Source organism: Muscardinus avellanarius (assembly GCF_963383645.1).
Source record: "Muscardinus avellanarius genome assembly, chromosome: 11".
Classification (NCBI taxonomy): domain Eukaryota; kingdom Metazoa; phylum Chordata; class Mammalia; order Rodentia; family Gliridae; genus Muscardinus; species Muscardinus avellanarius.
The window spans coordinates 98870386-98897420 of record NC_137797.1 but is presented as its reverse complement, the minus strand read 5'-3'; the positions used below and the strand labels follow the sequence as shown (position 1 = coordinate 98897420).

The 27035-nt window shown below is 51.7% G+C and overlaps 1 protein-coding gene across 1 annotated transcript in view; it reads left to right on the top strand.

The window, feature by feature from the left end:
* The window catches only part of VWF (von Willebrand factor), a gene marked incomplete at both ends in the record, with an annotated part of 145522 nt that overhangs the window by 64159 nt on the left and 54328 nt on the right, over positions 1-27035 (top strand). Inside the window, 14 exons of the mRNA XM_080705966.1 lie at positions 1049-1209; positions 7691-7794; positions 8855-8993; positions 12104-12238; positions 13246-13392; positions 16146-16286; positions 16475-16588; positions 18370-18526; positions 19317-19475; positions 20242-20377; positions 23389-24770; positions 25662-25778; positions 25859-25999; positions 26287-26430. Coding sequence (XP_080562092.1) covers positions 1049-1209; positions 7691-7794; positions 8855-8993; positions 12104-12238; positions 13246-13392; positions 16146-16286; positions 16475-16588; positions 18370-18526; positions 19317-19475; positions 20242-20377; positions 23389-24770; positions 25662-25778; positions 25859-25999; positions 26287-26430 — 3177 coding nt within the window. The remainder of the gene's footprint in view (positions 1-1048; positions 1210-7690; positions 7795-8854; positions 8994-12103; positions 12239-13245; positions 13393-16145; positions 16287-16474; positions 16589-18369; positions 18527-19316; positions 19476-20241; positions 20378-23388; positions 24771-25661; positions 25779-25858; positions 26000-26286; positions 26431-27035) is intronic.

The following is a 27035-nucleotide window of genomic DNA, read 5'->3' as shown; positions in this document are numbered from 1 at the left end:
AATGGTTCTGTTGGGTTCCACCAAGGATTGGTCTCTCTCTGTCTCTCTTTGTTTCTCTCTGTCTCTTTCTCTTTCTCTCTCTGTCTCTGTCTCTCTCCCTCTCTCTTTGTGGTACTAGGGATTGAACTGCGTGGTGTTGTACCTCTGAGCCACACCCTCAGCCCCTATTTTACTTTCTTTTGAAACATAGTCTTGGTAAATTACTCTGTGCTGGTCTTGAACCTATGACCCTCCTGTCTTTGTCTCCCAAGTACTGGGATTAAAAGCCCGCTCCACTACACATGGGTCTTTCTTTTTCTTTTGTGGTACTGGGGACTGAGACCAGGGGCTGTCTACCTCTGAGTCACACTCTTGGCCCTATTTTATCTTTTATTTTGAAACAGATTCTCACCAAGTTACCACGTGCTAGCCCCAACCTGCCATCTTCCTGTCTCAGCCTTCCAAGTACTAAGATTTTAGGCCTGTGCCACCCGGTCTGGCTGCACTAAGGCTCTTTTTAGCCTTTGGGAGCCTGAGTCTGGACATTTCTTCTTTTTTTTTTTTTGGTGGTACTGGGGTTCCTGGAAGCCCTTCTACCTCCGGGCTATACTCCCTGACATATTTTTACATTTTTATATTTGGAAACAGGGTCTCCTAAGCCAACGTGCGCGGCTGGCTTCGAACCTGCGTGATCCTCCTGTCTCTGCCTCCCAAGCGCGGGGATTACAAGCGTGTGCCACCACGCCCGGCGAGTCTGGAAATTTCTATAGTGTACCTTGATCAGTGCAATCTGCCTCAGCAGGATCAAGGGATAAGGAGTGAGGGCTGTCAGATGGTGGCTGCATCCCCCCCCCGTCACCAACATAGGCCAGAGCTCTAAAGCTCAGATGAGATGAGGCTGCCACCGGGTTCCACACGGGGAGCCCGGCTCAGGACCGGACCCCACTGGAGAGCAGGTGGCGCGTAGCCCCAGGAGCAGCAGCTCTGGTCTCTCAGGGACCAGAGGAAGATGCAAACGGTGGGTCCACTGCTCCTTTACTAACCGCCTCTCTGACTCTCCACCCTCAAGGCAAAAGGAGCCTTTCCTGTCGGCCACCCATGGTCAAGTTGGTGTGTCCTGCGGACAACCCGCGGGCCGAAGGACTGGAGTGTGCCAGGACGTGCCAGAACTATGACCTGGAGTGCATGAGCACGGGCTGCGTCTCCGGCTGCCTCTGTCCCCCGGGCATGGTGAGCCAGCCCCGGGATGGGCACTTCCAGCAGGCAGAGATAAGTGAGGGTGTGGTGGAGCGTGGGAGAGAGAGAGAGAGAGAGAGAGAGAGAGAGAGAGAGAGAGAGAGAGAGGGAGGGAGGGAGAGGGAGAGAGAGGGCCAGCGCTAGACAGGATGGCCATGGGGTGGGGTGGTGGGCAGAGTCCTCCAGGGATCAGTCAGCTGCCAAATGTAGGGATGGAGTTGGTAGGAAAATGATGTCTGGGGTTGAGCCTGATGGGATCTGACAAAAATCTGAGATCTTGGCTCACAAGGTTCTGCCGGGAAGTAAAGAAAGTATTTCCAGAAAATACAAGTAAAAAACAGACATGGAGACTAGACTTATCCCCAGGGCTGCCTTCCATGAGTTGAAGATGGAAGGACACACACATTTGCATGGGATTTGCATATATGCATCTGACTTTCCACTTTGAAAGAAGACATTGATGTCCCCGCCATGCCACTAGCAAATTATGGGTCTTCCCCACACTGAGGCTTGTTTCTTTTGTCTGTCAAGAGGGTGGTGAAGTCCTGGCTGGCTCTGTAGGCTCCGTGACTCTGGGATCCGGGCCACAAGTGTATATGGAGGCCACACGGGGCCCGGGGCCAGGCTGGTGCGTGGTGCCCGGCTGCTTCCTGGGGAACTGTTGCTGGTGGCAGTGGTTGGAGCGGGCCCAAGCCCCCTGACCTCCCCCCCAAGTCTCCTTCTAGGCCAGTTTTGTATTGAATAATAAATATAGTTATAGTTATTTTTGTGGGTCTGGGGATGTAATCCAGGGGAATTTGACCTCAGAGCTACATCCCCAGCCCTATTTTTTATTCTTTAATTTGAATCAGAGTCTCTCTAAGTTGTGAAGGGCCTCATTATGTGGCCGAGGCTGTCTGCGAGCCGCGATCCTCTTGTCTCAGCCTCCCGAATGCTGGGATTATAAGCGTGCGCCACCACACCTGGCTCTTCTTTTTATTTTCATAAACTCCCCGTTCCCCCCTTTTCTCTCTACCGGCCACATATGAGAGAAAGCATGTGAGCCCTGACTGTCCGAGTCAGGCTTATTTCACTTAGCATGGTGTTCTCCAGTTTGGTGTATTGTTTTTTTTTTTTTTTTTTTTTTTTTTTTTTTGCAAAGGACACAGCTTCATTCTTCTTTATGGCTAAGTAAAACTTCACTGTGTGTACATAGCACTTCTTCTTTACCTGCGGAGGGACACCTAGGCTGGTTTCATAACCTGGCTGTTGCAGAAGCACTGTTTCAAAATGTCGGGGTTAGGGAGGGAGCACTGGCTTCTTTCTGATTCTGTCACAAGCCGGCATCTCTGTTCGCCACAGAGGTTTCCTGGGAGTCGCCAGATGCAAGACTATTGACTCCTGAAATTGCTACAGAGGTCTCCTTGCTTGGGAACAAGGAGCCAGGGTGTTTTTGATAGTGGCCAACACCTTGAGAGATGGCTGGTGGAGAAGCTATTTGTCAAGATATTGTGTTGCAATTCCATACTCATGGGCTGGATTCCTGGTTCCTCATGTTTATTTAACTAAGTAACAAGCCACTTGAAATATTTGTGTCTTAATTTCTTCACCTGGACACTTGAGTCAGGAGGCTTTCGGGGGAGATTGGAGATGCCAGTGGCAGGCACGTGGAAAGCATTTCACTAATGGTGGCTTAACGACCACTATCATTATAAGCTCATGGAGGAAAAGCAGGAATCATTATGAACAGAGACGCCAGAGGGAATTGGCTGTCACATACCGGGAGCAACTTTTCAGGCTCTGGGGCTCACATTAAATAGAAACGTTGGGCTAATAAAATGAGGGGGCTGCTTTAGAAGTCCCAAGTCTTTTTCTTTAGTTGAAAAATTCTGGAGTGAATTTTTCTGTCTGAAGCGGCCATGCCTTTAAGTTAGCATATTACCTCCCTTTACCACTAGGTGGCAGAAAAGCACAACCCACCGCCCTGCTCTGCTCTGGCGGCGCGGTGCCTCTTTCCAGGCGCAGGGCACTGGGTGGAACCCTTAAAGCCTTCCACCACATCCACCACCCACGGGGCCAAGCAGAGAAAAGGAAACGGCGTTGGCACAAGGCAACCAGACTAGGAGCCCTCAGCCCTATTGGTCTCCCTCTGAGAGGCCAGGCCACCGGCTGCTCAGACATTTACGTGCCTAGGAGTACTGCTTTCTGGGAGATGCTAACTTACTCTCTAAAAGCTAGGGGTGACACTTCCCAAACTGGTACCAAGTTCTGCTGTTAAGAAACATCGTGACAGTGGTGAAGTGTGATCCTGACCCTGGTCCTTGGAATCCTAATATGAAAGACTGAAAGATTCCATCCTGGGTTTATTTTTTTAATTAAAAAAAATTTTTTTTTATGTAGAGCTTGGGCTCAGGAGCTCCTCCAGAGTGAGCACTGGAAATCCTAGGAGAGGTAATTTTAAAAGACCCAAGAAGCTGGGCGTGGTGGCGCACGCTTGTAATCCCGCACTTGGGAGGCTGAGACAGGAGGATCGCGCAGGTTCGAAGCCAGCCTCAGATGGTTTAAGAGACCCTGTCTCCAAATAAAATATAAAATAGGTTTGGGAGTATAGCCTGGAGCTAGAAGGCCCCTGGGTTCCATCCCCAGTACCACCAAAATATAAATAAATAAAAAATAAAAGACCCAAGAGAGCCTTCCCATCTCAATAATATTTCCTCTGCTTGTCACAATATTTCTTACCTTTATCAGGCTTACTGAAAAATAATGGACATTACATTCATTTTGGTTAACAAGCAAGGGTTTTAAGAAATGACTTGAAACTTCATCTATCCTTATAGGAAGAGTCATTCACCCTTTGGTGCGAGCTTGTCAATCAGATGGCCTTCTTCTAGAAGATACCCAGTTGAAATCAACTGTGTTGGGTTGGGAGTGTTGATTGATAGGGTAGGAAAACCGTCAAGGATTAGTTGAAGCCCCCTCATTTGTTTTTGAAGAATGAGTTTTGTTGGTGTTTATATGTAGTGGGGGAAAATGAGGACCTTTTCAGAGAAGAGGAACAAAATCAATTTTCTTTATACTTTATAATTTTTCTTGCAACTGCCCGAAACCTAGTGCCATGTTCTTAGCTTGAGCTCCTCTCTTTAGGGATACCATGAACTGTATTCCATTGAGTACGAGTATTTCCACTGTGTTTTTTCTTGAAGTCTTCTAAGGACATCCACACGTTATCTCCGTGTTCCTTCTGCTCCCCCCAAAGAGGCAACTGCAAGGTGTAGATGACAGCCTTTATTGTAAGCCCAAAGTTTCAGCGATGAGCCACAGAATTCACTTAGGGTTTGCTGTGGCTTCCCTGTTTACCCAGCTCTCACCTGGACCCTGCCCATCCCCTGCAAAGTGTCTTTATCTCTGCAGCTGTCCGTCATCATGAATTTCTCTAATGCTTTGAGGTTATGAGCGCGTGTCTGTTATTTGATCATCTCTCCAAAAGCAGGAGGTCTGTGATGGTGACCCGAAACCCCCTCCTCTCCTTTAAGGTCATGTTTTCTTCCCTCGCCAGCTCTAATTTCTGGATCTCACCTCATCACTCTCTCCGACAGAGTAGACCTTGATTAAAACCAAGGTATTAATGTTTTATCGTTGTAACCTACCAGCGAGCCATGGCCCCTTCCTAGCAAAAGCCAAGGGTTTACCAGTAGGAGCCAGAAGGAAGGGGAAACATCAGCTTCCGTGGTGGTAGCGCGTCTCACACACAAGCTGGGATTTGAGTTTTGGCTTTGGAGGAGAGCTGGGCTTTAGTAGACACACACCTGGGTAAAGGGAGGATCCCCTGGGACAGAGATGTATGGGGCTTTTGGATAGTGGGCCGAATGTCCTGGGGGGGGGGGTTTAAAAACATCCAGCATGCAGACCAAGAGCCTGGGAGCCCTCAGCCAGCCTGCGTCCAGGTCAGGGACAGCATGTGTCCTGCCGAGGGGAGGGGAGGAGGGCTCTGCTAACCAGAATCCACTGCAGAGCATCCTGTGGATGGATCCAGTCTCATCAACCATAGGTAGGAGTTAGGATGCGGCTGTCATTCTTACAGGGCCACTAGGTGGCAGGCCTCAGCTAAAACCTGGGTGGGGAGATGTTAGAAGGAACCCAAAGGTGTCACAGCCGGAGGGTTCGGGAAGGGAGATGTCTTCCAAGAATAGTGGCCTAGGAGGTAGGAGACACCAAAGATGTGTTTGACTTGCATTTTTCTCCCCGTCTTTCCTTTTATCCCACCCCGTCACGTGTCCAGAGACTCAGGAACACCTCTTGAAGCTGACGGAGGAGGTTTGAAGTGGAGGTCATCATTCTTTCAGTTCCCCCAACACACACACACACACACACACACACACACACACACACACACACACACACACATGATACAGTTTTTGCCTGTGATGCTCCACATGAAAGCCCGTGCTCAGTCCAAGACCACCTTGTTCCCAGGGCGTGATCTGGCTGCAAGCCTTGGGGACTCAGGCTGCCTCTGCCTGCGCCCACTGGGACCAGGGCTTCCTAGCTCACCCCTGCCCCCGGCCCCTGCGGACCAGAGGACTACAGAACCAGCTCAGGAGCAGCTCCCTGAGGGGCGGAGGGCAGGGAAGCAGACGCATCACGGTGGGGAATGTTTCAGCATCTCAGGGGCCTGGGGAGGATGGACATGTGTGTCTTGGACCAGCCCCCAGAGACTGGTTTTGATAAATTTATGCTTACGTCCAGTATTCATTTCTCACCAAAGAGCAGATTAGTTTTATTAAATGTAGCATCCACTTTAATTATAAATATAATACACGCTCATTGGAAAATATGGAAAATATTAAGAACCCAAACAGAAAATAAAATCCCCATGCTCCGTATCCCAGCCCACAGCCTGGAGAGGCCACTTCTCTATTTCTTTCACGTCTTCTTTTGAAACACACACACACACACACATACATAGACACATATATACACATGCACACACACATACACACACATACACACATACACACACATACACATACACATATACACACATACATACACACATACACACATATACACACATACACACAATACACACATACACATACATGCACACATACATACACACATACACACACGCACACACACATACACACGCACACATACACACATGCACACACACGCACACATACACATATACACACATGCACACACGCACACACATATACACTTGCACACATACACATACACACACGCACACATACACATACACATACATGCACATACAATACACACACATTGGATGTATATATTAATACACAGTTTTATCCCCTCTGGCGTTTATTTTTAAATTTTTGGGCCCCGGGGAGTGAACCCAGGGGCATTTTACCTCTGAGCTATATCCTCAGCCCTTTTTAAAATTTGAAACAGGGTCTCGTTAAGTTGCCAAAGCTGATCTCGAACCCGAGATCCTCCTGTCTCAGCCTTCCAAGTACAGGATTACAGGCATGTGCCGCCGTGCTCGGCTCTTTCCCCATTTACAAAATGAACACATAATGATTTCCCGTGTTATTGAAGATTCTTCCAGTAGTTCCACGGGACAGCAGCCCCTGGGGTTCCCTAATTTATCAGTTCTCCACCACTGAACACTTAGTCATTTCAGTTTTTTTTAAAGTGCTAATTCTCCATTCAACTTTGCCCATTACTGTTTCCTTTGGAGATGTCATTTGTGCGGGATGGCTGGGCCTATAGATATGACACTTTCTAGGCTTCTGAAGTGGGAATCTCAGATTATGTCACTGCAGTGGGGTATGACAGGGCAGATGGCTGTCAGTGCCCTCACTTGGTAGGAGCAGCCGTGTAGACGGTGGTTGTGCATGCCAAGCCCCAGCCTGGGTGTGGGCTGCCTGTCCCAGCCTGGCCTGTGGCAGAGGCAGCTCCCTGGCTCAGTTTCTATCCCTGCGCTGAGCTCCTGACAGGCTTGAGTTCCGGTGATGCTTTAGGTCAGTTCTTGTGGCACTGGAGATTTTCAGCTTTTTTTTTTTTTTTTTGGTACTGGGGATTATTTGAATTCAGGGACATCTTATATCTAGGCTACATTTGCAGTCCTAATTTATTTTTATTTTATTATTTTATTTATTTATTTTTTGGTGGTACTGGGGGTGGAACCCAGGGGCTTTCTACCTTCAGGCTATACTCCCAGACCTATTTTATATTTTATTTGGAAACAGGCTCACACTAAGTTGCTGAGAGCCTCACTAAGTAGCTGAGGCTGGCTTCGAACCTGCGCAATCCTCCTGTCTCAACCTCCCAAGCGCGAGGATTACAAGTGTGCACCACCACACCCAGGATAATTCATTTTTATTTTTGAAACAGGGTCTCGCTAGGTTGATGAGAGTCTCACTACTTGCTGAGGCTGGCCTCGAACCTGTAAACCCCCCCCCCCCCCGTCTCAGCCTTCCAAGTACTGAGATTACAGGTGCGTATCATGCTTCTTTTCCCTTAGGTTCGGCATGAAAACAGATGCGTGGCCCTGGAACGGTGTCCCTGCTTCCACCAGGGCCGAGAATATGCACCGGGAGAAACCGTGAAGATTGACTGCAATACTTGGTGAGGTTCTGGGGGGCTTTCTTAGGGACCCAGCCATTTCCGATGGAGCAGGGACAGGCCTGGCCACAGGACCTTGACCCTTCCCCTCATCCCCCTCTGGAGACCTGTGTCCTTTTCTCCTTTTCTTTGTGCCTCTGTTTCTCCATCTGTGAAATGGAAGAATCTGTACCGTCATCACCCGGGCGCAGCCTGCATAGATACCATCCTATAGATTAGCATCTTTGTTCAGGGAGATGGGCCCTGGGGAAGAGAAGGACCTTGCTGGATATAGCACACCACATACGTGACCAAGCTGCCAAGCGGCACGGGGCTAGGAGGGTCCTCTTCTTACAGGCCTTGCACTGCATGAAACAGGGTCATCTCCTCCTCCCCTCCTGGGCCACCCCTCACATAACCCTTGCCCTTCTCTTTGCACAGCCTGTTAGAGAGGGGCCCGTGTGGACAGGCGGCCAGGGCTGTCTGAGGTCTGGGCTCACCGCCTGTGACGCAGGCGTGGGCTTCCCAAGGTCAGCTGTGGTTCAGGGTGGCAAGGGAAGGGCCGCGGCGCCCTGGGCCAGTCTAGAGGTTTAGACATAGAGCGGCACACACAAAACCTCTCCTAGCAGGAGTTCGTGACTTTGTGGTTTGTTACCATTTTTCAGACTCAGAACTTCCCCCTTGTTTTGTCTCGTTCCCCCATCAGCCTCAGAGGTTTTTCAACCTCAGCCTGTCTGTTTTGCAAAGACCCCTGAGCCCAATCTCAGCCCGACTTGTGGCTTCCAGGGCGAGGCTGAGCTTTAGCGGTTCCAGGCCAGTGGTCTGGAGAGGATGGGGCCTCTTCCCCAGCTGCCTGGATCACTTTGCCCTTCTCGGCCTCAGTTTCCCCTTTGAACCCAGAGACCAGCATATTCCCTCTGTCCTGCTAGGCCCAGAGAGCTTCGTGCCCTACTGGCTGCAAACCCTCCACTTCCTGCGGCTTCCTCGAGAACATTCATTCATTCCTTCCACATCCGCCTGGTGCCTCCTTGTGTTCTGGGACCCGGATGTGCCCCGCCACTCACCCTGGCATTACTGTTCCTAGTGTCTGTCGGGCCCGGAAGTGGAACTGCACGAGCCACGTGTGTGACGCCACGTGCTCCGCCCTGGGCATGGCCCACTACCTCACCTTCGATGGGCTCAAATACCTGTTCCCTGGGGAGTGTCAGTACGTCCTGGCACAGGTGAGAATGGGGGTGAGGAGGGGAGGTACTGACTGTAGTGTGTGTGTGTGTGTGTGTGTGTGTGTGTGTGTGTGTACCAGACTTTGCCCTTCTATCTGTAGGAAGGACCCTGGGGTCTGGTTTTACTGGCATGATCTTCCAAGCCTTGAGAGAGGTGCCTGAAGAGGCAGGAAGTCCACTACTCAAAGTGGTTGTCCATTTTTCTCTGGAGACTTCTAAGGGAGGGGACAGAAGCTCATTGGTTGAGTGGACAGATGCGAGCCTTCGGTGTAGGTCAGCATCGATGTGGAGGAGAACAAGCCAGCTTTTGCTTTTGGTAGACAAAGTCTCAGCCAGGGTCACAATTTGGGGAGTGGAGCCCCAGCCGAACCTCAGCCCATCTCATGCAGCTCCCAGCCAGAGCCCAGGGTGCTGAAGGGCATCTGCAGTGCCCTGGCTTGGGGATGGAGGCCCCTGGAGTTCACCACTTGCCCTGTGAGTCTTTTGCATTCTCTGCCATTTTCATTTCTGTTCTGAGTAGACTTAGACCATGGGAAACAACCAAAACCTGGTCTCAGTCATTTCAAGAGCGTGTATTGCAATCATGATATTGTAGAATGCCCCTGGGTTCCATCCCTAGTACTGCAAAACAAAAAAACAAACAAACAAACAAACAAACAAAAATGTGCTTCATACATACAATTTCTGACCTAGTACAATTTCCAATGAGCAGGAGGGGCATGGTGGGGTTATAGAAGTCATTCTGCCTAGAAGGGTGAGAAAGAGCTCAGGACATCCCAGCTATGAGTGAGGGCACCAGCCCCTCGCAGCTCTGTAGATTCCTGTAAATTTCTCCTGCTGGTTGATACCAAACGGGGGGAATGAATGCTTTTCAGACAGACACTGGGCTTTGCGATGCTTTAAACAAATGTGGTCTCTCTGTCTCCATTCTCCGGGGGAGGAGGGAGAAGGAGGCTTGTTGTGGTCTGAAGGGAGGACTAGAATCCCAGAAGAGCCTGAGCCCCAGAGATGGAGCTGTGGGGGCCGTGTGAGTCGGGCAGCCGGGGGATGAGGACCACCTCGGGCAGAGCCCCCCAGAGGGGACGAGCCAGCCAGGACACCAGCCAGGCAGCTTGCACCTCACACCCCAGGTGGCCCCGGGAGGCAGGAGGTGCTGGAGACCGGGCACAGATGCCTTGAAATGGCTTTTAGTCCTGAACCTGGGTGTGTGCCTTCTAGATTCCCACAGGTTTGAAATGATTCCTGGGGAACCTCCCAGCCTCAGCAGGAAAGTGAGGGTGACTCCAACTCTGTGGCTCAGCTCCCAGGCCAGTTTCCATCCGGGCACCTAGACGATAGCACAGACTCAGTGCAGACAGTCAGGAGCCCCTTTCCAGCCGTGCCCTCGCAGGCCGCGGGCTTTCCTCCCCGCAGCCAGTCCCTGCCCTCTTCCAGTGCTTTGGCTAGGCATCCTCTTCCCGCTCCCTCCCTCTGGGATATCACCAGACTAAGCTCTCTCCTCCAGCAGAGACTCAGCTGGTGACACAGCACACAAGTCCCCAGTTCCCTCTCTTAACCTCCACATCCATGATCCTGACACAAACCCATTTAACTGAAGGATCCAAGACGCTGACTGATCCCCTCTTACGGGGGGCAGATTGTGCGTCATATGCATGTGTGTGTATGGGGGTGTGAGTGCATGTAAATGTGTGTATGTGTGTATGAGTATACATATTTGTGTATGCATATGTGTGTATATGTACATGTGTATGTGATGTATGCATGAGTATACATATATGTGCACACATATACCTGCATGTGCACGCATGCACACACATGTACACATACAGACATACACACACACGCACATGTATGCACGTATGAGTATATAGGTGCACACGTTTGCATGTATACATGTGTGTATATGTGCACATGTGCCAGTGCATGTATATACATGTATGTTTATATGCATGTATGCATAAACATGTGTGTATATGTATAAGTGTCTGTCAAACAGGTAAGTAATTTGCTTATTGTTACCCTGTGAGCAGCAGACCAACACTCCCATGTATGCATGCACATATATATGCATTCAAATACACATACAACATGCACCCACATCTACAAAGTTTCCCCAAGTTTAGTGTTTAGCTATTTTCCCATCACACCACAGTCAGGAGCCACCACGCAGGGGCCATTTTTCAGAGACATGTCTTTTTTTGCTTAGTTTTCTGGGCAGTTGACCAGCAAGGGCCAGCATTCCCTTCTCTGTGACCACAGCAAGGATGTATGTAGCCTAGCAGCCATGCCTGTGTCCAGCCGTCTTTGGTTACACTTTGGGGCCAGCAGCCGATAGGGGCTCAACATTAGGGCCACAAGAAGCATATGGTCTGACTATACTCGTTACTTGCGTGGGACCAGGAAATAATGGGATCCAGGCTAGGGCTTCTACCCAGTGCGTGGCAATGCCACCCTCCCTCTCCTGGTCCCCTCGTGTCCATCACCACCATTGGCTGCTGACCGGCACGGGCTCACCTGCAAGGGAGCGGACCACACACGTGAAGGTGTGCGCTTCCATCAGCATTCTACCTGCTGCAATCCAAGATCCCTGGTCACAGCAGCTTGGAGGAACGAAGATTTATTTGCTCACAGTTTGGGGAGAGGAGAGGGAGAGAGGGAGAGACGGAAGAAGGGCAGGGGGAAAGTGTGTTTGGGAGCATATGCAAGGGTTCTGCTCTCACATATGGAGGCTGGAAACGAGAGATCACGCAAAGGGATCAAGGACACAAACCACATCCCCAGTGACCCCTTCTCCAGCCACGCCCTGTGCACCTGCCTCACCACCCAGTAAACCCATTACAGTGGACTCACCCATTGATGATATTTCAACCCTCAAGATGTATTTATATCAGCTCTGAACATCAATACGCAAGCTCTTCCAGGGGACATTCTCTATCTAACCACGACAGTGTTCACATGGGGATGCCCTGTTCCTACACGCTCACGAGCACATACACATGCACACGTGTGGGCAGGTAGCATCCCATGAGCCAGGAGATGAGAAGCCAGTTTCTGGTCTGAAAGAGGTAGCAGGATAATGTTTCTCCCTCCTGGCACCCCTGTCTCCCCAGGATTACTGTGGTAGTAACCCCGGGACCTTTCGGGTCCTGGTGGGGAATGAGGGGTGCAGCTACCCATCAGTGAAATGCAAGAAGCGGGTCACCATCCTGGTGGACGGAGGAGAGATCGAGCTGTTTGATGGAGAGGTAAGTGGCAGTGGTGTCCCCCCCTCCCTCGTGCCCTCTTTGTTCCTCTGCCAGCTTATACGCAGCATTTACCAAGCGTTCATCCGAGACTGAGTGGAGCCGTGACCCGTGACACAGAATGAGCGTGGGCATCTGGCCAGGGCTCGCTGCACTCTGAGCCGAGCAAGAAGCAGACCACGCTGGACCATGCGGTCCCGCTCTGGCTGAGGCGTGCATGTGTGGGAAGGATGCACACTTGTGTAATCCTTGTGTATCGATGTTCAGGTGTCTGTGCCTGTTTAAGTGTGAGACGAGACAGCACATGAGGCGAAGCCATCCTCCTTATCCACGGGGAGCAGGAGGAGGGTGTGAGTCCCATGTACGTTGTTATAGAGAACAGATCTTGAAATTATTTGACTAGAGGGTCTTAGCATCATTGTCACATTAAAACCCTACAGTAAGACGGGCATGGTGGCACACGTTGGTAATCCCAATCCCAGCATCTGGGAGGCTGAGACGGGAGGATCGCGGACAGCCTCAGCTACTACTTAGTGAGACCCTTTGCAACTCAGTGAGACCTCGTTTCAGAATAAAGAATTAAAAATAGGGCTGGGGGTGTAGCTTGGAGGTAGAATGCCCCTGGGTTCCATCTCCAGTACCAACCCCCCCCCCAAAACCCCAAAACAAAAACAACCTACAGTAAAGGCCACTATAGTTTTTTTTTTTTTGCCAAGGTTAAAAGAGACACTTTTTGAAGCAATGGGTGATCCTGCTAGTCACTTTTAAATCTCATAATTATGATTTCTCTGCCACCTCCATCAGCATTCATCCTGGGAGGGTGGTAGGCAAGGTGGACACAGAGGGTCCAGGCGTGGTGCTGGCCCTGAGGGGCAAATGGCAGGTGTGGGTCAGAGGAGTGGTGCCTGCGCTTGTGGGCAGGGGCACAGACAGGCAGGTGTGAGGAGGTGGGAGTGTGGGCCCCTCACGCCTCCTTTCCTCCCTCCATTTTTTCCGTTGTCTTCCTTCAGGTGAATGTGAAGAGGCCCATGAAGGACGAGACTCACTTGGAGGTGGTGGAGTCCGGCCGCTACATCATTGTGCTGCTGAGCAAGGCCCTCTCCGTGGTCTGGGACCGCCACCTGGCCATCTCTGTGGTCCTGAAGCAGACATACCAGGTCTGTAGATTTTTGTGCTGTATCTGGCTTTAACCTGTTGTCTGGACCTTGTCAGCTCTGTGAATAGCAAACCACGGTCCCTCCCTGCTGTCTTGGGGGAAGATGGTCCCCCAGCCCAGCCTCCTTCTCCCCACAAGCAGAACGACAGAGGCAAGGTTTACAGTTAGCCTCGGCCTCTGTCTGGGGCTGGCTGCACATGGGAAGGGTCGAGGGTGACCCCCAACTCAAATCACCTAAACCACCTTGGCTGCTGCCTTGCTGGGACTGTGGTTGATTTGCACAAAGGAAATAGAAGGTGAAGCAACATTCGCTTTTCCTTAGGTTTTTTAACCTAAAGAGGCAAACTAATCATGCATTTTACACACACACACACACACACACACACACACACACACACACACACACACACTTTTTCTTTTGGTGCTAGGGATTGAATCCAGGGATATTCTACCTCTGGGCTACATCCCCAGCCTTTAAAAATATATTTTTTTTTATGTTGAAACAGGATCTTGCTAAATTGCTGAGGGCCTTGCTAAGTTGCTCGGGCTGACCTCAAACCTGTGCTCCTCCTGCCTCAGCCTCCCAAGTACTGAGAGTACAGGCATGTGCCACCACACCTGGTTGTGCATTATTGTAATGCTGAAAAGGATTCTGGGGTTTGGCCTGTCCATGGAGCCAGAGGCCAGCACTTTTTGAGAGCTGTTTGGAAACCTACTGGTAACCAACTTATGGGAAAGGTGACCATATTTGTCCAGGATCCATCAGTTTGTTGGGAGTCTAGTGTGTGACAAGTGGCTTGGGTTATGGCAGCTGGTCTTGGCGGAGGGGCAGCCAGCGCATTTCTGATAATGCTGTAGGTGTGTTTGGCTGTGCCCGCCAGTGAGCACCGCATACCCTTCCTTCCCTGTGGCAGTCTATTCTAATTTTGCAAAGCATTACAAAACACTTTTTCATTTATCTAGCGAATACAAAGTTCCTCGCATTTGTCAAGCATTGTCCCAGCACTGTGTTTACAAAAGGGAAAAATCAAATATGTGTGCATGTGTTTTGTGTATGTGCGCGCACGCGCGCGTGTATGTGTGTGTGTGTGCATTTAACCCTTTCTATTGATTTAATATTCTTTCCATTGCTTTGTATTGCTGCTATAAAAAATTATCACACATTTAGTGGTAAAACAACAAAAGGAGTTTATTATGATGGTTCTGTAGATCAGAAGTCTACAGGCAGCCAACAGGGCTGCCTTCTTCTTAGAAGTTCTAATGGAGAATCAATTTCCTTACCTTTTCTAAAATCTGGAGGCTGCCTGCATTTCTTGGCTTGTGGCCTCATCCCCCATATTCAAATCCAGCAGTGTGGCATCTTCAAGTCCTCTCTGTCTCCATATGCTCCTTGCTATTGTATCATCTTGCATACTCTGATTACTTCTGCCTCCCTCTCACCAGATCTAGGTGGACATTCCCGGATCATCTTCCCAGCTCAAGATCTTTACCCAGTCAGACCATCCAGGTCCCTTTGCCATGTGTATTTATCTGTTTTCTGTTGTTCTAACAAAATAGCCGAGACTGGATACTTTATGAAGAAACGAGGTTTTAAGAAAATGGGGTAAAATTATTTGGGGTACATTTGAGGCTAAAAGTCAAGATCAGGTGGTTCCATCTGTGCGGCCTCTGGGAGGACCCCTCTGGCTGCATCCCAACATGGTGGTAAAGCAGAAGCAGAGATGGCATGTGCAGAAGGAATTGTGTGGTGAGAAAGGATATCAGAGGGGCTCAGGGGCCAGATCGCTTATTTTTATTCTTTTTACATTGACTTGCTCTTGTGGGAACTAACCAGGCTCTTGTGAGAACTGTCTTATTTTTTCCAGGGGTACTGCCCCCACTCACCTAATTCCCTCCCGGTAGGCCCCATCTCTCACATCACCACACTGGGGAGCAGGCTTCCAACACATGAGGCTTTGGGGACACACTCAGACTATATGCAAACCCTAACACTGTGCTAGGTGGACATGGCGGTGCATAAGATGTATCTGCCCCAGAGATGCTTACTGTACAGCAGGACTCTGAGCAGCCTACCTGAGCAGGCTGCAGCTCTTAGGAAGGGCGCTCCCCTGTCCAGGGATCACAGGACTGGAACGTGCCCTCCTCAGGCCGCGGCACTCTCATGGCTGTTACTATTGAGCTGGCTCCTCTCTGCCCATAGCCTCCTCGAGGGGGTGATGGTTCACGCAGAGATTGCAGGTTCCCTAATTCCCACCTCTGCTCTTGACGATGATGCAATGTGGGCAAGTTGCCTCTCAGTTTTCTTAATTTGGAGTGGGGTCAGTGGGAAGCCTGGGAAAAGTCGAGGGCAAGAGCCAGGTTTTGATGGTCCTCCTCTGGGTCTCTGTCTCTCCTCTTCCTCCTCCTCCTCCTTCTTGTCCTCCTCCTCTTCCTCCTCCTCTTCCTTCTACTCCCTCCTCTTCCTCCTCCCTCCTCCTCTTCCTCCTCTTCCTCGTCCTCTTCTTCCTCCTCCTTTTCCTCCTTCTTGTCATCCTCCTCTTCCTCCTCCTCTTCCTTCTACTCCCTCCTCTTCCTCCTCTTCTTCATCCTCTTCTTCCTCCTCCTCCTCCTCCTTTTCCTCTTCCTTGTCCTCATCCTCCTCCTCCTTGTCCTCCTCGTTTTCCTCCTCGTCGTCCTCCTTCTCCACCTCTGTGACCTGGAAGCTCTCCCTTGCCCTGAGGCCTACATGCTCACCCTCTCAACTGGTCAATCCAGGAGCAAGTGTGCGGCCTATGTGGGAATTTTGACGGCGTCCAGAACAATGACTTCACCAGCAGCAACCTCCAGGTGGAGGAAGACCCCGTGGACTTCGGGAATTCCTGGAAAGTGAGCGCACAGTGCGCCGACACCAGAAAAGTATGTCCGGGCACCTGTGTGGATGGAGCCAGGGAGGCCCGCAGCCTGGGGTGCTCTGCCCTTGTTCTCACGGGGCTGGGTGGTGTGGGGCTGGGGCGCGGCAGGGAGGGTGCTGGGAGTCGGCCTCTGGTGTCCTCTGCTTGAGTCCTCTGCTTGGCTGTCTGACTGTTGTCCCACCTGGGCTCCAGGTGCCTCTGGATGTGTCCCCCGCCACCTGCCATAACAACCTCATGAAGCAGACGATGGTGGACTCCTCCTGCAGAATCCTCACCAGCGACATCTTCCAGGACTGCAACAAGCTGGTGAGGTTCTCGAGGGTGGTGGCAAGGTGGGCGGTGGCTTGGGCCCCGAGGGACGGGTTTCTGCTGTGGACGCAAACTCTCCTGGGGTCTGGACAGGGCCTGTGTTATGAGACCACCGCCTGCCGTCCTCTCTGGGCCTCAGGCCGGGATGCAGAGAGTGCCTCTGGGCCTCTGCCGAGGCTCCTCTTTTGACTTCAGTGGTAGAGATGCTTCCCTTCCACATCATCTTATCTCAGACTCTAGAACCAAGGTTTCCTCTTTCTGTTCCTGTTCTGGGCCCCCAGTGACCATCCATCAAATGCGGGGCCCCTGGGTGCCAGCACTCTTCTCAGTCTCTCATTGGGCCTTCACTCTTGATTTGGAATCCTCATTTCTTTTCCTTGGTGGTCCTGGGGGTAGAGCCCAGGGGTTTTTCTACTCCGGGCTATACTCCCAGACCTATTTTATACTTTATTTGGAAACAGGGTCTCACTAAGTTGCCAAGAGCCTCACTCAGTAGCTGAGGCTGGCTTCGAACCTGCACTATCCTCCTGTCTCAGCCTCCCAAGCATGGGGATGACAAGCGTGCGCCACCACGCCTGGCTGAATCCTCATTTTTTTACTTCCTTTTGAGTCTTTAAATGACTGTGTGGACGTCCCCAAAGCAAAATGAAACTCTGTCTTTCCCAGTGTCTATGTGCGTGCACACATGTGTACACACATATATTGCATGTGTGTATATGTACACACACACACACACACACACACACACAGACATCTTCACATGCCTGCAGCTGACTGGCATCCTGACGTGGGAGTAACTGGCAGAATACACACATCTCTGTTCTCTCTCTGTCCATCCAAAGATTCTCAGTTCCCAAAGACTCCAAAGGGTCCGTAGGATTCCCTGTTTTGGTGGAGACTCCGGGCATCTGAGTTGGAAGAGTGATGTGGGAGGAGGGGTCAGGACTGTTGGAATGTGTTAGAAGCAGTATGCTTCCTGGGTGAATTCCTTTCCATCACAACCATCCTGGAGAAGCCCCGTGTGCATCACAGCATGCTCTGGGGACAGAAAAGGTGGGAAACAGCTTCTGTGATTTTCTTTGGAGACCTGGGGTCAGAGTCCAGGAGCAGCCAGCTGGGTCCTGCTGTCGCCCACACCTGCCCTGTGGCTCGTGAGGCACCCTGAAGGGTCCCCTTGCGTTTGCCTGTTCTCTTTGCTGCGTGGAATCCAGGGTCCGGAGGGGCTGCCTGAGCGTGTTTCAAAACACACAATCACTTGTGCATCATGGGGCTAGTGGATGACAGCTGTTAGGTGGAAGATGGACAGAGAGAAAGTTCCTTTGCAAGTTTTTTTTTTTTTTGTGGTACTGGGGATGGAACCCTTTTACCTTCAGGCTACAATCCTAGACCTATTTTATATTTTTATTTGGAAACAGGGTCTCTTAAGCCAGCAAGGCTGGCTTCGAACCTGTGCGATCCTCCTGTCTCTGCCTCCTAAGTGTGGGGATTACAAGCGTGCGCCACCATGCCCGACACCCTTTGCAGATTTTTTAGATATATGATATTCTGTGAAAGGCCGGTAACCCCATTCTTTTCAACGATTCTTTCTGGCATCTAGGCTTGAAAATAGAGATCTTGCTTTTTTACCCATTCCGTCCTTGGGATTATTGACCCACATTCTCTCTCTACCCTGGAGACACCTTAGCCTTCTCTTGACCACGAGAACACTCTCACGCAGACCAGGACCCAGAGCCCCAGCTCCCCGCCCAGGCCACCGTCACCTGCGGCTCCTTTTACAGGTGGACCCTGAGCCATTCCTGGACATCTGCATTTATGATACCTGCTCCTGCGAGTCCATCGGGGACTGTGCCTGCTTCTGCGACACCATCGCTGCCTACGCCCATGTGTGTGCCCAGCACGGCAAGGTGGTGACTTGGAGGACCCCCACGCTGTGCCGTGAGTCCAGATCCCCCCATGCCACATCCCAGGCACCCTTCCCTTGATCTGAGAGTCTCTAGACTAGAAGGCCCTGTGGGGTGCAGGAGGACGCCCAGGTGGGGAGAGGGAGCACTCTAGCGTGTGATAGAGGGTGAGGGCCGCACGGAGTTGGGACAGTCATATAAAGAATTCACAGCAGGAGCGAGGGGAACGTGGTACAAGGCACTGGTACACGAAGACTTTTCTTCCGGAAGGAGAAGAGGGAGTGGTGATGAAGACAGGAAGGAGGTCCAGCTCTGTCTTTACTTAGCCATGATCATGTTGGCCAGTATGAGTCTCTATGGAGTCTTCCTTCCTTGGGTGCATATCATTTTTTTCTTTTTGTGGTCCTGGGGATCGAATCCAGGGGCATTGCACCTCCAAGCTACAGCCCTATTTTATTTTTTTATTTTAAAACAGGGTCTTGCTAGGTTGATGAGAGTCTCACTACTTGCTGAGGATGTCCTTGAACCTGTGCTCCTCCCGTCTCAGCTTCTCAAGTACTGGGATTACAGGCCTGTGCCACCACGCCTGGCTTGGGTGTATATAATTTAATGTCTTTATATGGAAAACGAATTTGGGCTCCCAGGTTCTTAGTTTGTGTCCTTAAAAAAATTCCAAATGCGTCAATTGTTTGAGACTCTGGCCCCTCAGTTCCCAGTGTGACCACCATTCCCTCACCCCCAAGGGCCCTTGAGCTCTGCGGGTCTGTTCTGTCAGGGCCTGTCTGATGCTTCTGTGGCCACAGCCTTCTCTTCTGTCTACACAGCCCAGAGCTGCGAGGAGCGGAATGTCCGGGAGAGCGGGTACGAGTGTGAGTGGCGCTACAACAGCTGCGCGCCCGCCTGCCCCGTGACCTGCCAGCACCCTGAGCCGCTGGCCTGCCCCGTGCAGTGCGTGGAGGGCTGCCATGCGCACTGTCCCCCAGGTGAGGCCCGGCCTGTCTGGCTGCATCCCCGCCCAGTGGAACCGGCCACCTGGAAATAGGTTCTGTTTCTGTGGGTCCCTTAGCCCAGGCCAGGCTGGCTCTGATTCTTGCTAAGTTGAGTTCCTATCACATGTTCCTTTTTTCCTTTGTGGCTGGGGATGGAACCCAGGCCCTCATGCCAGGGGCCCTGTGTGTGAGGACGGAAGGCCCTGCCCCCAGCTAGGTGGGCGCTCCACCGCTGAGCTGCGCTGCCAGCCCTTCCATAATGCCTCCGTGTGTCCACGGAGGGCTTATCCTGGAGAGCAGAGCTTTCTGCTAGAACTTCTTGCGGTAGTGGGAATGCTCTATCGAAGGCAAAGGTGACCCGTGCTTTTGAAGAGCTGAATTATTCATTTTGTTGAATTGTGCTTAATTTAAACTGATGAAGCTGTCTGAGATTAAAGGCTAGCATATCCGACAGCACAGCTCTGAAGTTATTGAAGACGTGAGAGGCCCATGTATTCAGATTGAATTCATGAGAGGCCTGCGGAGATGAGCTTTCTGGCTTGGAGGGGGTGAGGCAGAGGGAAGGAGCCTCCTCCCAGCTTTGCTGACCTATGAACCAAGGCACAGAGGAGGAAGGGCGTTCCCTGCGTGTGAGGTGGCCCCTGGAGGGGGCACACAGAGGCTTCTGGGACAAGACCCGTTAGTGACCCATTAGTGACAGGTGAGACTTCGCTGTGTGAAAAGTTAACGTCCAGCTCCTAATGGGAGGTGTTTTGTGCAGGGAAAATTCTGGATGAGCTTCTGCAGACCTGCATCAACCCCCAGGACTGCCCCGTGTGCGAGGTGGCCGGCCGCCGCCTGGCCCCGGGGAGGAAGGTCATCTTGAACCCCGAGGATCCTGCGCTCTGCCAGATTTGGTAAGGCCTCAAGAGACGCCTCCTCTTGTCTCCTCTGGGGTCTGCTCAGGGATTGGCCCTGAGCAGGGGGTGATTTATTTCTGTTATTTTAGAAATATTTGATGGTGCTTTATAATTACACTTACACGTGGGATTAATTGTGACATACTCGTACATACACAAGACAGAGCGTGGTCAATTTCATCCCCTTTCCCACCCAAGTCCCTTCCCCTGCTTTACTTGTCTCCCTTCTGTTTTCCTGAGATCCCTTTTCATTCCTTTGTTCTCTCTAGTTGCACATATGAGAGCCTCCTGGCCGTGCGAACTGAGACATGAATTTAGTCTCCTTGTTTTGCTAATTCACGTTAGTTTATTGTTTTAGTTCATTTCCAGAGTTTGCATCTCTTTTTTTTTAAGAGCCATTAGACCTCTTCCTCCTAAAGATATTTCTAAAGTTCTTACCTCTAAGAAGATTTTGCCTTTTCTTGCAGAAGACAGGTTATGGTCTCTCTGTCTATCTCAGGAGCATCTATCTCTGAGATACACTCTCAGTTCTTTAATTTTTTTTTAATTTTGAAATAGGGTTGTGCTAAGTTTCTGAGGGTCTGGCCAAGTTATTTAGGCTGGACTGGAACCTGCCTTTCTCCTGTCTCAGCTTCCCAAGTACTAGCCGTGTATCACCACACCCGACTCTCCTCTCTCTCTCTCTGTCTCTCTCTCTGTCTCTCTCTCTGTCTCTCTCTCTCTCTCTCTCTCTCTCTCTCTCTCTCTCTCTCTCTCTGTCTCTCTCTCTGTCTCTCTCTCTCTCTCTCTCTCTCCCTCCCTCCCTCCCCACCTCTCTCCCTCCCCCCCCGCCTCTGCAATACTGGGAATGGAACCCAGGGGCATTCTACCTCTGAGTGACACCCCCAGCCCTATTTTTTTATTCTTTATTTTGAAACAGGGTTTCACTGACTTGCAAAGGGCCTCACTAAGTAGCCGAGGCTGTCCGCGAACCACGATCCTCTTGTCTCAGCCTCTCAAATGCTGAGATTACAAGCGTGTGCCACCACACTTCACTTCTCTTTTTGATTAATATATGATACTTCTGCATTTTGGTGGAATATGGTGCGTATATAGTGTGTGCTGACCGAATCAGGGAAATTAACACCTTCTTTTCTTACCATTTCTTTATGGTTCTTAGCGCCCCCTAAGTGTCATATCTAGTCCACAGACAGGAATCTATGGAAGTCAGGTGTTTTAAGGAGGTGGGACTGCAGAGAGGAAAGTGAGAGGAGCCCGGACCCCTGGGTGTCATACAGACATGTTGAGGCTGCAGTCCAGGTCATAGGACATGATTGTCAAAATTGGAGGGGAGACAGTCATTGCTGTCACCCTGGGCTCTCACGGGAAAGGCCTCTGGGACACTGGTCTTAGGGGCTGTGAGGAGGAGTCTTTAGGGTGAGTCCTGAGCCTTCTGAAGTCCTGCCCATACATTGGGAACATTTATTAAAAATGCCAATGTATCCAACACTGCTCCTCGACACGGAGCAAGCTGGATGGGAACATAAACTTGAGAACTTCAGCTGGCTGGGGAGGGGGCTGTGGCCGCAATGCCAGAGCCAGATCCTGCGGCCACCATCTCTACAAACAGAGGACTCTGCCCGGGGTGAGCCTTCTCCCAAACACAGAAAGCAAACACAGAAAGTATGTCGCTCACACGCTGTTTAATAGGACCCAAGGGATAAATGGTGCGGACCATGAGGAAGTACAAATCAACTTCCCTGCAGGAAGACCCTGCTTGGCCACCCTCCCTGTGCTGGACTGGAGACTGCAGGAGTGCAGGGCAGGGTCAGCCCAATCAAACTCGGGCTTGGAGTAGCAGGCTAGAGGGCAGGGGAGCTAGAGGCCTCTCCCCACAGCTCTGACAGTTCAGGCCCCAGGCCCCACTGCCTTTTGAGGTGCTCAGTGAGCTGCAGGTGCACGGAGGGAAGGCGAAGGGCCTAGCCCGCAGGCAGCGTGGCTTTCCTGTGCAGCATCCGCTTCCAGGACACCGGCAAAGGGGATAGTGACCAGAGGAGTCTGGAAATCAGCCTGGCACTGTAGGAATCTGTGGGGGAGGCGATGCTTGAACACAGAGCTGTGGGGTGGCCTGGGGCTGGGCGTGGGGCCTGGCCAGTGCCTGGCAGGTGACAGTCGCTCACTGTGTGCCCCTGGGGGGAACGAATGAGGGGCTGCTGTCTCTGCCTACGCCTGACAGCCACGTCTCCTACTCCTAAGTGCTTGGTCCTGCAAGATAAAGCTGGAGTCCAGAAATTTTATCTTTCCAAAGAGTTTTGATTCTGGGTTTTCTTCTATTACTCTCCCTCTTTCTCTTCTCATACTAGGAATTGAAGCCAGGGACATTTTTATCTCTGAGCCATACCTCCACCCCTATTTTATCTTTCATCTTGAAACAGAGTCTCACTAAGTTGCTGAGGCTGGCCTTGAACCTGTGATCCTCTTGGCTCGGTCTCCCAAGGGATCATAGGTATGCGCCACCACACCCAGCTTCTTCTCTTCCTAAGGCCCAACATATTAAATATGGTTCAAATGCTTAGTGCCTAAGTTCTGTTATAATAAAAACCATAAGCCATTTATCTTCCATAGATAAATTGAAGCATCCTGGTCAGAGTTAACTTTTTAGGGCAATGTTTGCTCTCGGAGAGACTTGAAAAAGGGTTTGGATTCTATTCAGATAATAATGTGGCTAAAGATGCAGGTTGGAAAAAAACAATATTCAGTGGCCGTGTGGATGGCTAAGAAGAACAGAATCTTCTTCAGGTCCTAAGATGTTCTAAAGGTTTGGCTTCTGGAATGAAAGGAGGTCTCAGATGTGTGTGTGTGTGTGTGTGTGTGTGTGTGTGTGTGTGTGTTTCTTGGGGCAGTGACTAGACCTGAAATCTCACTTGGGTGGCCCGAGAGCAGGCAGGCGGTTCTCTGGGGATGCACAACGTAGGATGGAGAAGTGCCCACGGGTTCCTTCCACGTCATTTTGATTTCTCTCTTCACAGTCACTGTGATGGTGTCAATCTCACCTGCGAAACCTGCCAGGAGCCTGGAGGCCTAGTGTTGCCCCCCACAGATGCCCCAGTCAGGCCCACCACCCCGTACATAGAGGACACCCCCGAGCCGCCCCTGCACGAGTTCTTCTGCAGCAAGCTGCTGGACCTGGTCTTCCTGCTGGACGGCTCCTCCAGGCTGTCGGAGCCTGAGTTTGAGGTGCTGAAGGCCTTCGTGGTGGGCATGATGGAGCGCCTGCACATCTCCCAGAAGCGGATCCGCGTGGCCGTGGTGGAGTACCACGACGGCTCCCACGCCTACATTGAGCTCAAGGCCCGGAAGCGGCCCTCGGAGCTGCGGCGCATTGCCAGCCAGGTCAGGTACGCGGGCAGCGAGGTGGCCTCCACCAGCGAGGTCTTGAAGTACACGCTGTTCCAGATCTTCAGCAAAGTCGACCGCCCCGAGGCTTCCCGCATCGTCCTGCTCCTGACCGCCAGCCAGGAGCCCCCGCGCATGGCCCGCAACCTGGTCCGCTACGTCCAGGGACTGAAGAAGAAGAAGGTCATCGTGATCCCAGTGGCCATCGGGCCGCACGCCAGCCTCAAGCAGGTCCGCCTCATCGAGAAGCAGGCCCCCGAAAACAAGGCCTTTGTGCTCAGCGGTGTGGACGAGCTGGAGCAGCGGAGGGACGAGATCATCAGCTACCTCTGCGACCTCGCCCCGGAGGCGCCTGGCCCCACACAGCCCCAACCCCCGGTGGCGAAAGTCACCACTGGTCCAGGACTCCAGGGGATCTCGTCGGTGGGACCCACGAGGAGCCCCATGGTTCTGGACGTGGTGTTCGTCCTGGAGGGCTCGGACAAAGTGGGCGAGGCCAACTTCAACAGAAGCAAGGAGTTCCTGGAGGAGGTGATCCAGCGCATGGACGTGAGGCGGGACGGGGTCCACGTGGCGGTGCTGCAGTACTCCTACTCGGTGACCGTGGAGTACCCCTTCAGCGAGGCGCAGTCCAAAAATGAGGTCCTGCAGCAGGTGCGCGAGATACGCTACCGGGGCGGCAACAGGACCAACACCGGGCTGGCCCTGCAGTACCTCTCGGAGCATAGCTTCTCCGCCGGCCAAGGGGACCGGGAGCAGGCGCCTAACCTGGTCTACATGGTCACCGGGAATCCCGCCTCTGATGAGATCAAGCGGTTGCCTGGAGACATCCAGCTGGTGCCCATTGGCGTGGGCCCCCACGCTGACACGCAGGAGCTGGAGAGGATAGGGTGGCCCAACCCCCCCATCTTCATCCAGGACTTTGAGACGCTCCCCCGAGAGGCTCCTGACCTGGTGCTTCAGCGGTGCTGCTCTGGAGAGGGGCCAAAGCCTCCCACCCTCTCCCCTGCCCCCGGTAGGCTGGTGCCCATAGGAGTGGGAGGCAGGGTGGCTTGGAGCTGCGTGCCTGTGGGGGGTGGTGTGACCCATGAGTTTTAACGCTGAAGTCCTTGCACCCTGCACTTGCCCAGCCTGGCCCCAGAGTGCGCGTGCATTCCAGCGACCAGGCAGAAAGCTGCGTTTCGATTCTTTTGGGGAGAGGATCTTTTCTGGTCTGTGCTTGTCAAAGGTCACACAAGCCAGCCGGGCGTGGTGGTGCACGCTTGTAATCCCTGCGCTTGGGAGGCGGAGACAGGAGGATCGCTCAGGTTCGAAGTCAGCCGTGCTTGCATAAGAGACCCTGTTTCCAAATAAAAATATAAAATAGGTCTGGGAGGGTAGCCTGGAGGTAGAAGGGCTTCCAGGAACCCCAGTACCACACACACACACACAAAAGTCACACAAGCCTAGTGTTTAATGGGAAAAATACCTACAATATGGAGTGAAAAGTTCCAGTTGTACTTGTCACCCACCCCGTCCCCACCCAGCCCCACTTTCTGCCTTGAAGGTAACTTCTGTTAAATTTGGTGAGTGTCAGCTTCCTCCTGACCATGTGGAGCCAGGAAGGAGTTATTCCATGACACTCTTTGGGGCAAGGTGGAGTGGCAGGTTAAGTGCTGAGATTTGGGGGCCCAATGGCCTTAGTTTGAATCTCACCTCTGTCAACTGTCAGCTGGATAATTTGGGGGCAAGTGCCAGATTCTTTATATGCCAGCCTCTTCGGTATGTGTAGGACTATCCCAGAATAACAGGCCGAGTGGTCCCTGTCGCCTCTCACAGCCTGTGGGATGTGGGGTCTGGCCTCGGTGGGCCTGGGGGCCAGTGGCCTGTGGGCATCCCTGTGCTCACCCTCTGGTCCTCTTTGCAGACTGCAGCCAGCCCCTGGATGTAGTCCTTCTCTTGGACGGCTCCTCCGGCTTTCCAGCTTCTTACTTTGATGAGATGAAGAGCTTTGCCAAGGCCTTCATCTCAAAGGCCAACCTAGGTGAGCGATGCCCCAGGCAGCGGGTGAGGGGGAAATGCTAGCCCCACGCGATTCACGGTGACCTGTTTTTCTCCCGCCAGGGCCACATCTCATGCAGGTGGCCGTGCTGCAGTATGGAAGCATCACCACCATCGATGTGCCCTGGAACGTGGCCCAGGACAAGGCCCACTTGCTGGGTCTCGTGGACCTCATGCAGCGGGAAGGAGGCCCCAGCCAAATTGGTAATGTTGGAGCCTTGTGGTGGATGCAGAACACGCGTGGTGGTCCTGATTCTTGACCTTTATGACTGAGCGGTCCCAGCCAGTCAACTATTTGCTCCTTGGCCCGGGTTTCCTCAGCTGTGAAGTGAGGGGCCGGGTCACTTGCAGGTACCACTGCGTCATCTTCTGAGTGTCTGAATTGTTCAGGCTTTGGATAACCCAAGGATCCATGTAAGACGGGTGCTCAGCTGCCTCAGAAACGCCTGTTCTGGCAGTTGGTACCGACTCAGTCTGTTCTCTGTTCTCAGGGGATGCTTTGGCCTTTGCGGTGCGGTATGTCACTTCAGAAGTCCACGGTGCCAGGCCTGGGGCCTCAAAGGCAGTGGTGGTCTTAGTTATGGACAGCTCCACGGATTCAGTGGACACAGCCGCTGATGCTGCCAGATCCAACCGTGAGTGTCCAGGGTGCACAGAGACCCCTAAACGCTAGAGGGATGAGGGCGGGCGGGTAATTTTTGCATGTTCTGGTTACTTTTCAAATATGTGGTGTACTCTCATGGCCTGTTTTCAGTAGGAAATCATCCAATCATTGTGTTATTTGGGAATTAAACAATAATACTCGTGTCATGTTGTAATACCCTTAAATTCTCCACCTTATCCCCATATGTCCAGGGGTGAATGTACTTCCACTCTATTCCTTTTTAGGGTGGTTTTATTATTCTTGTAGACTGTTGGTGGATTGTAAATTAGTACAAGCATTATGAAAATTAGTATGAAGATTCCTCAAAAGACAAGGGGTGGAATCGCCATAAGATCCAGCTATACCACTCCTTGGTATCTTTCCCAAAGAATTAAACTCGGAATACTGTAGTGATACATGCATACTGATGTTCATAGCAGCATAAGTAATAATAGCCAAATTGGGGAAACAGCCTTGGTGTCCATCAACAGATCAATGGGTAAAGAATATGTGGTATATATGCACAATGGGATATTACTCAGCCATAAAGAAAAACAAAATTATGTCATTTGCAGGAAAATAAATGGAACTAGATAG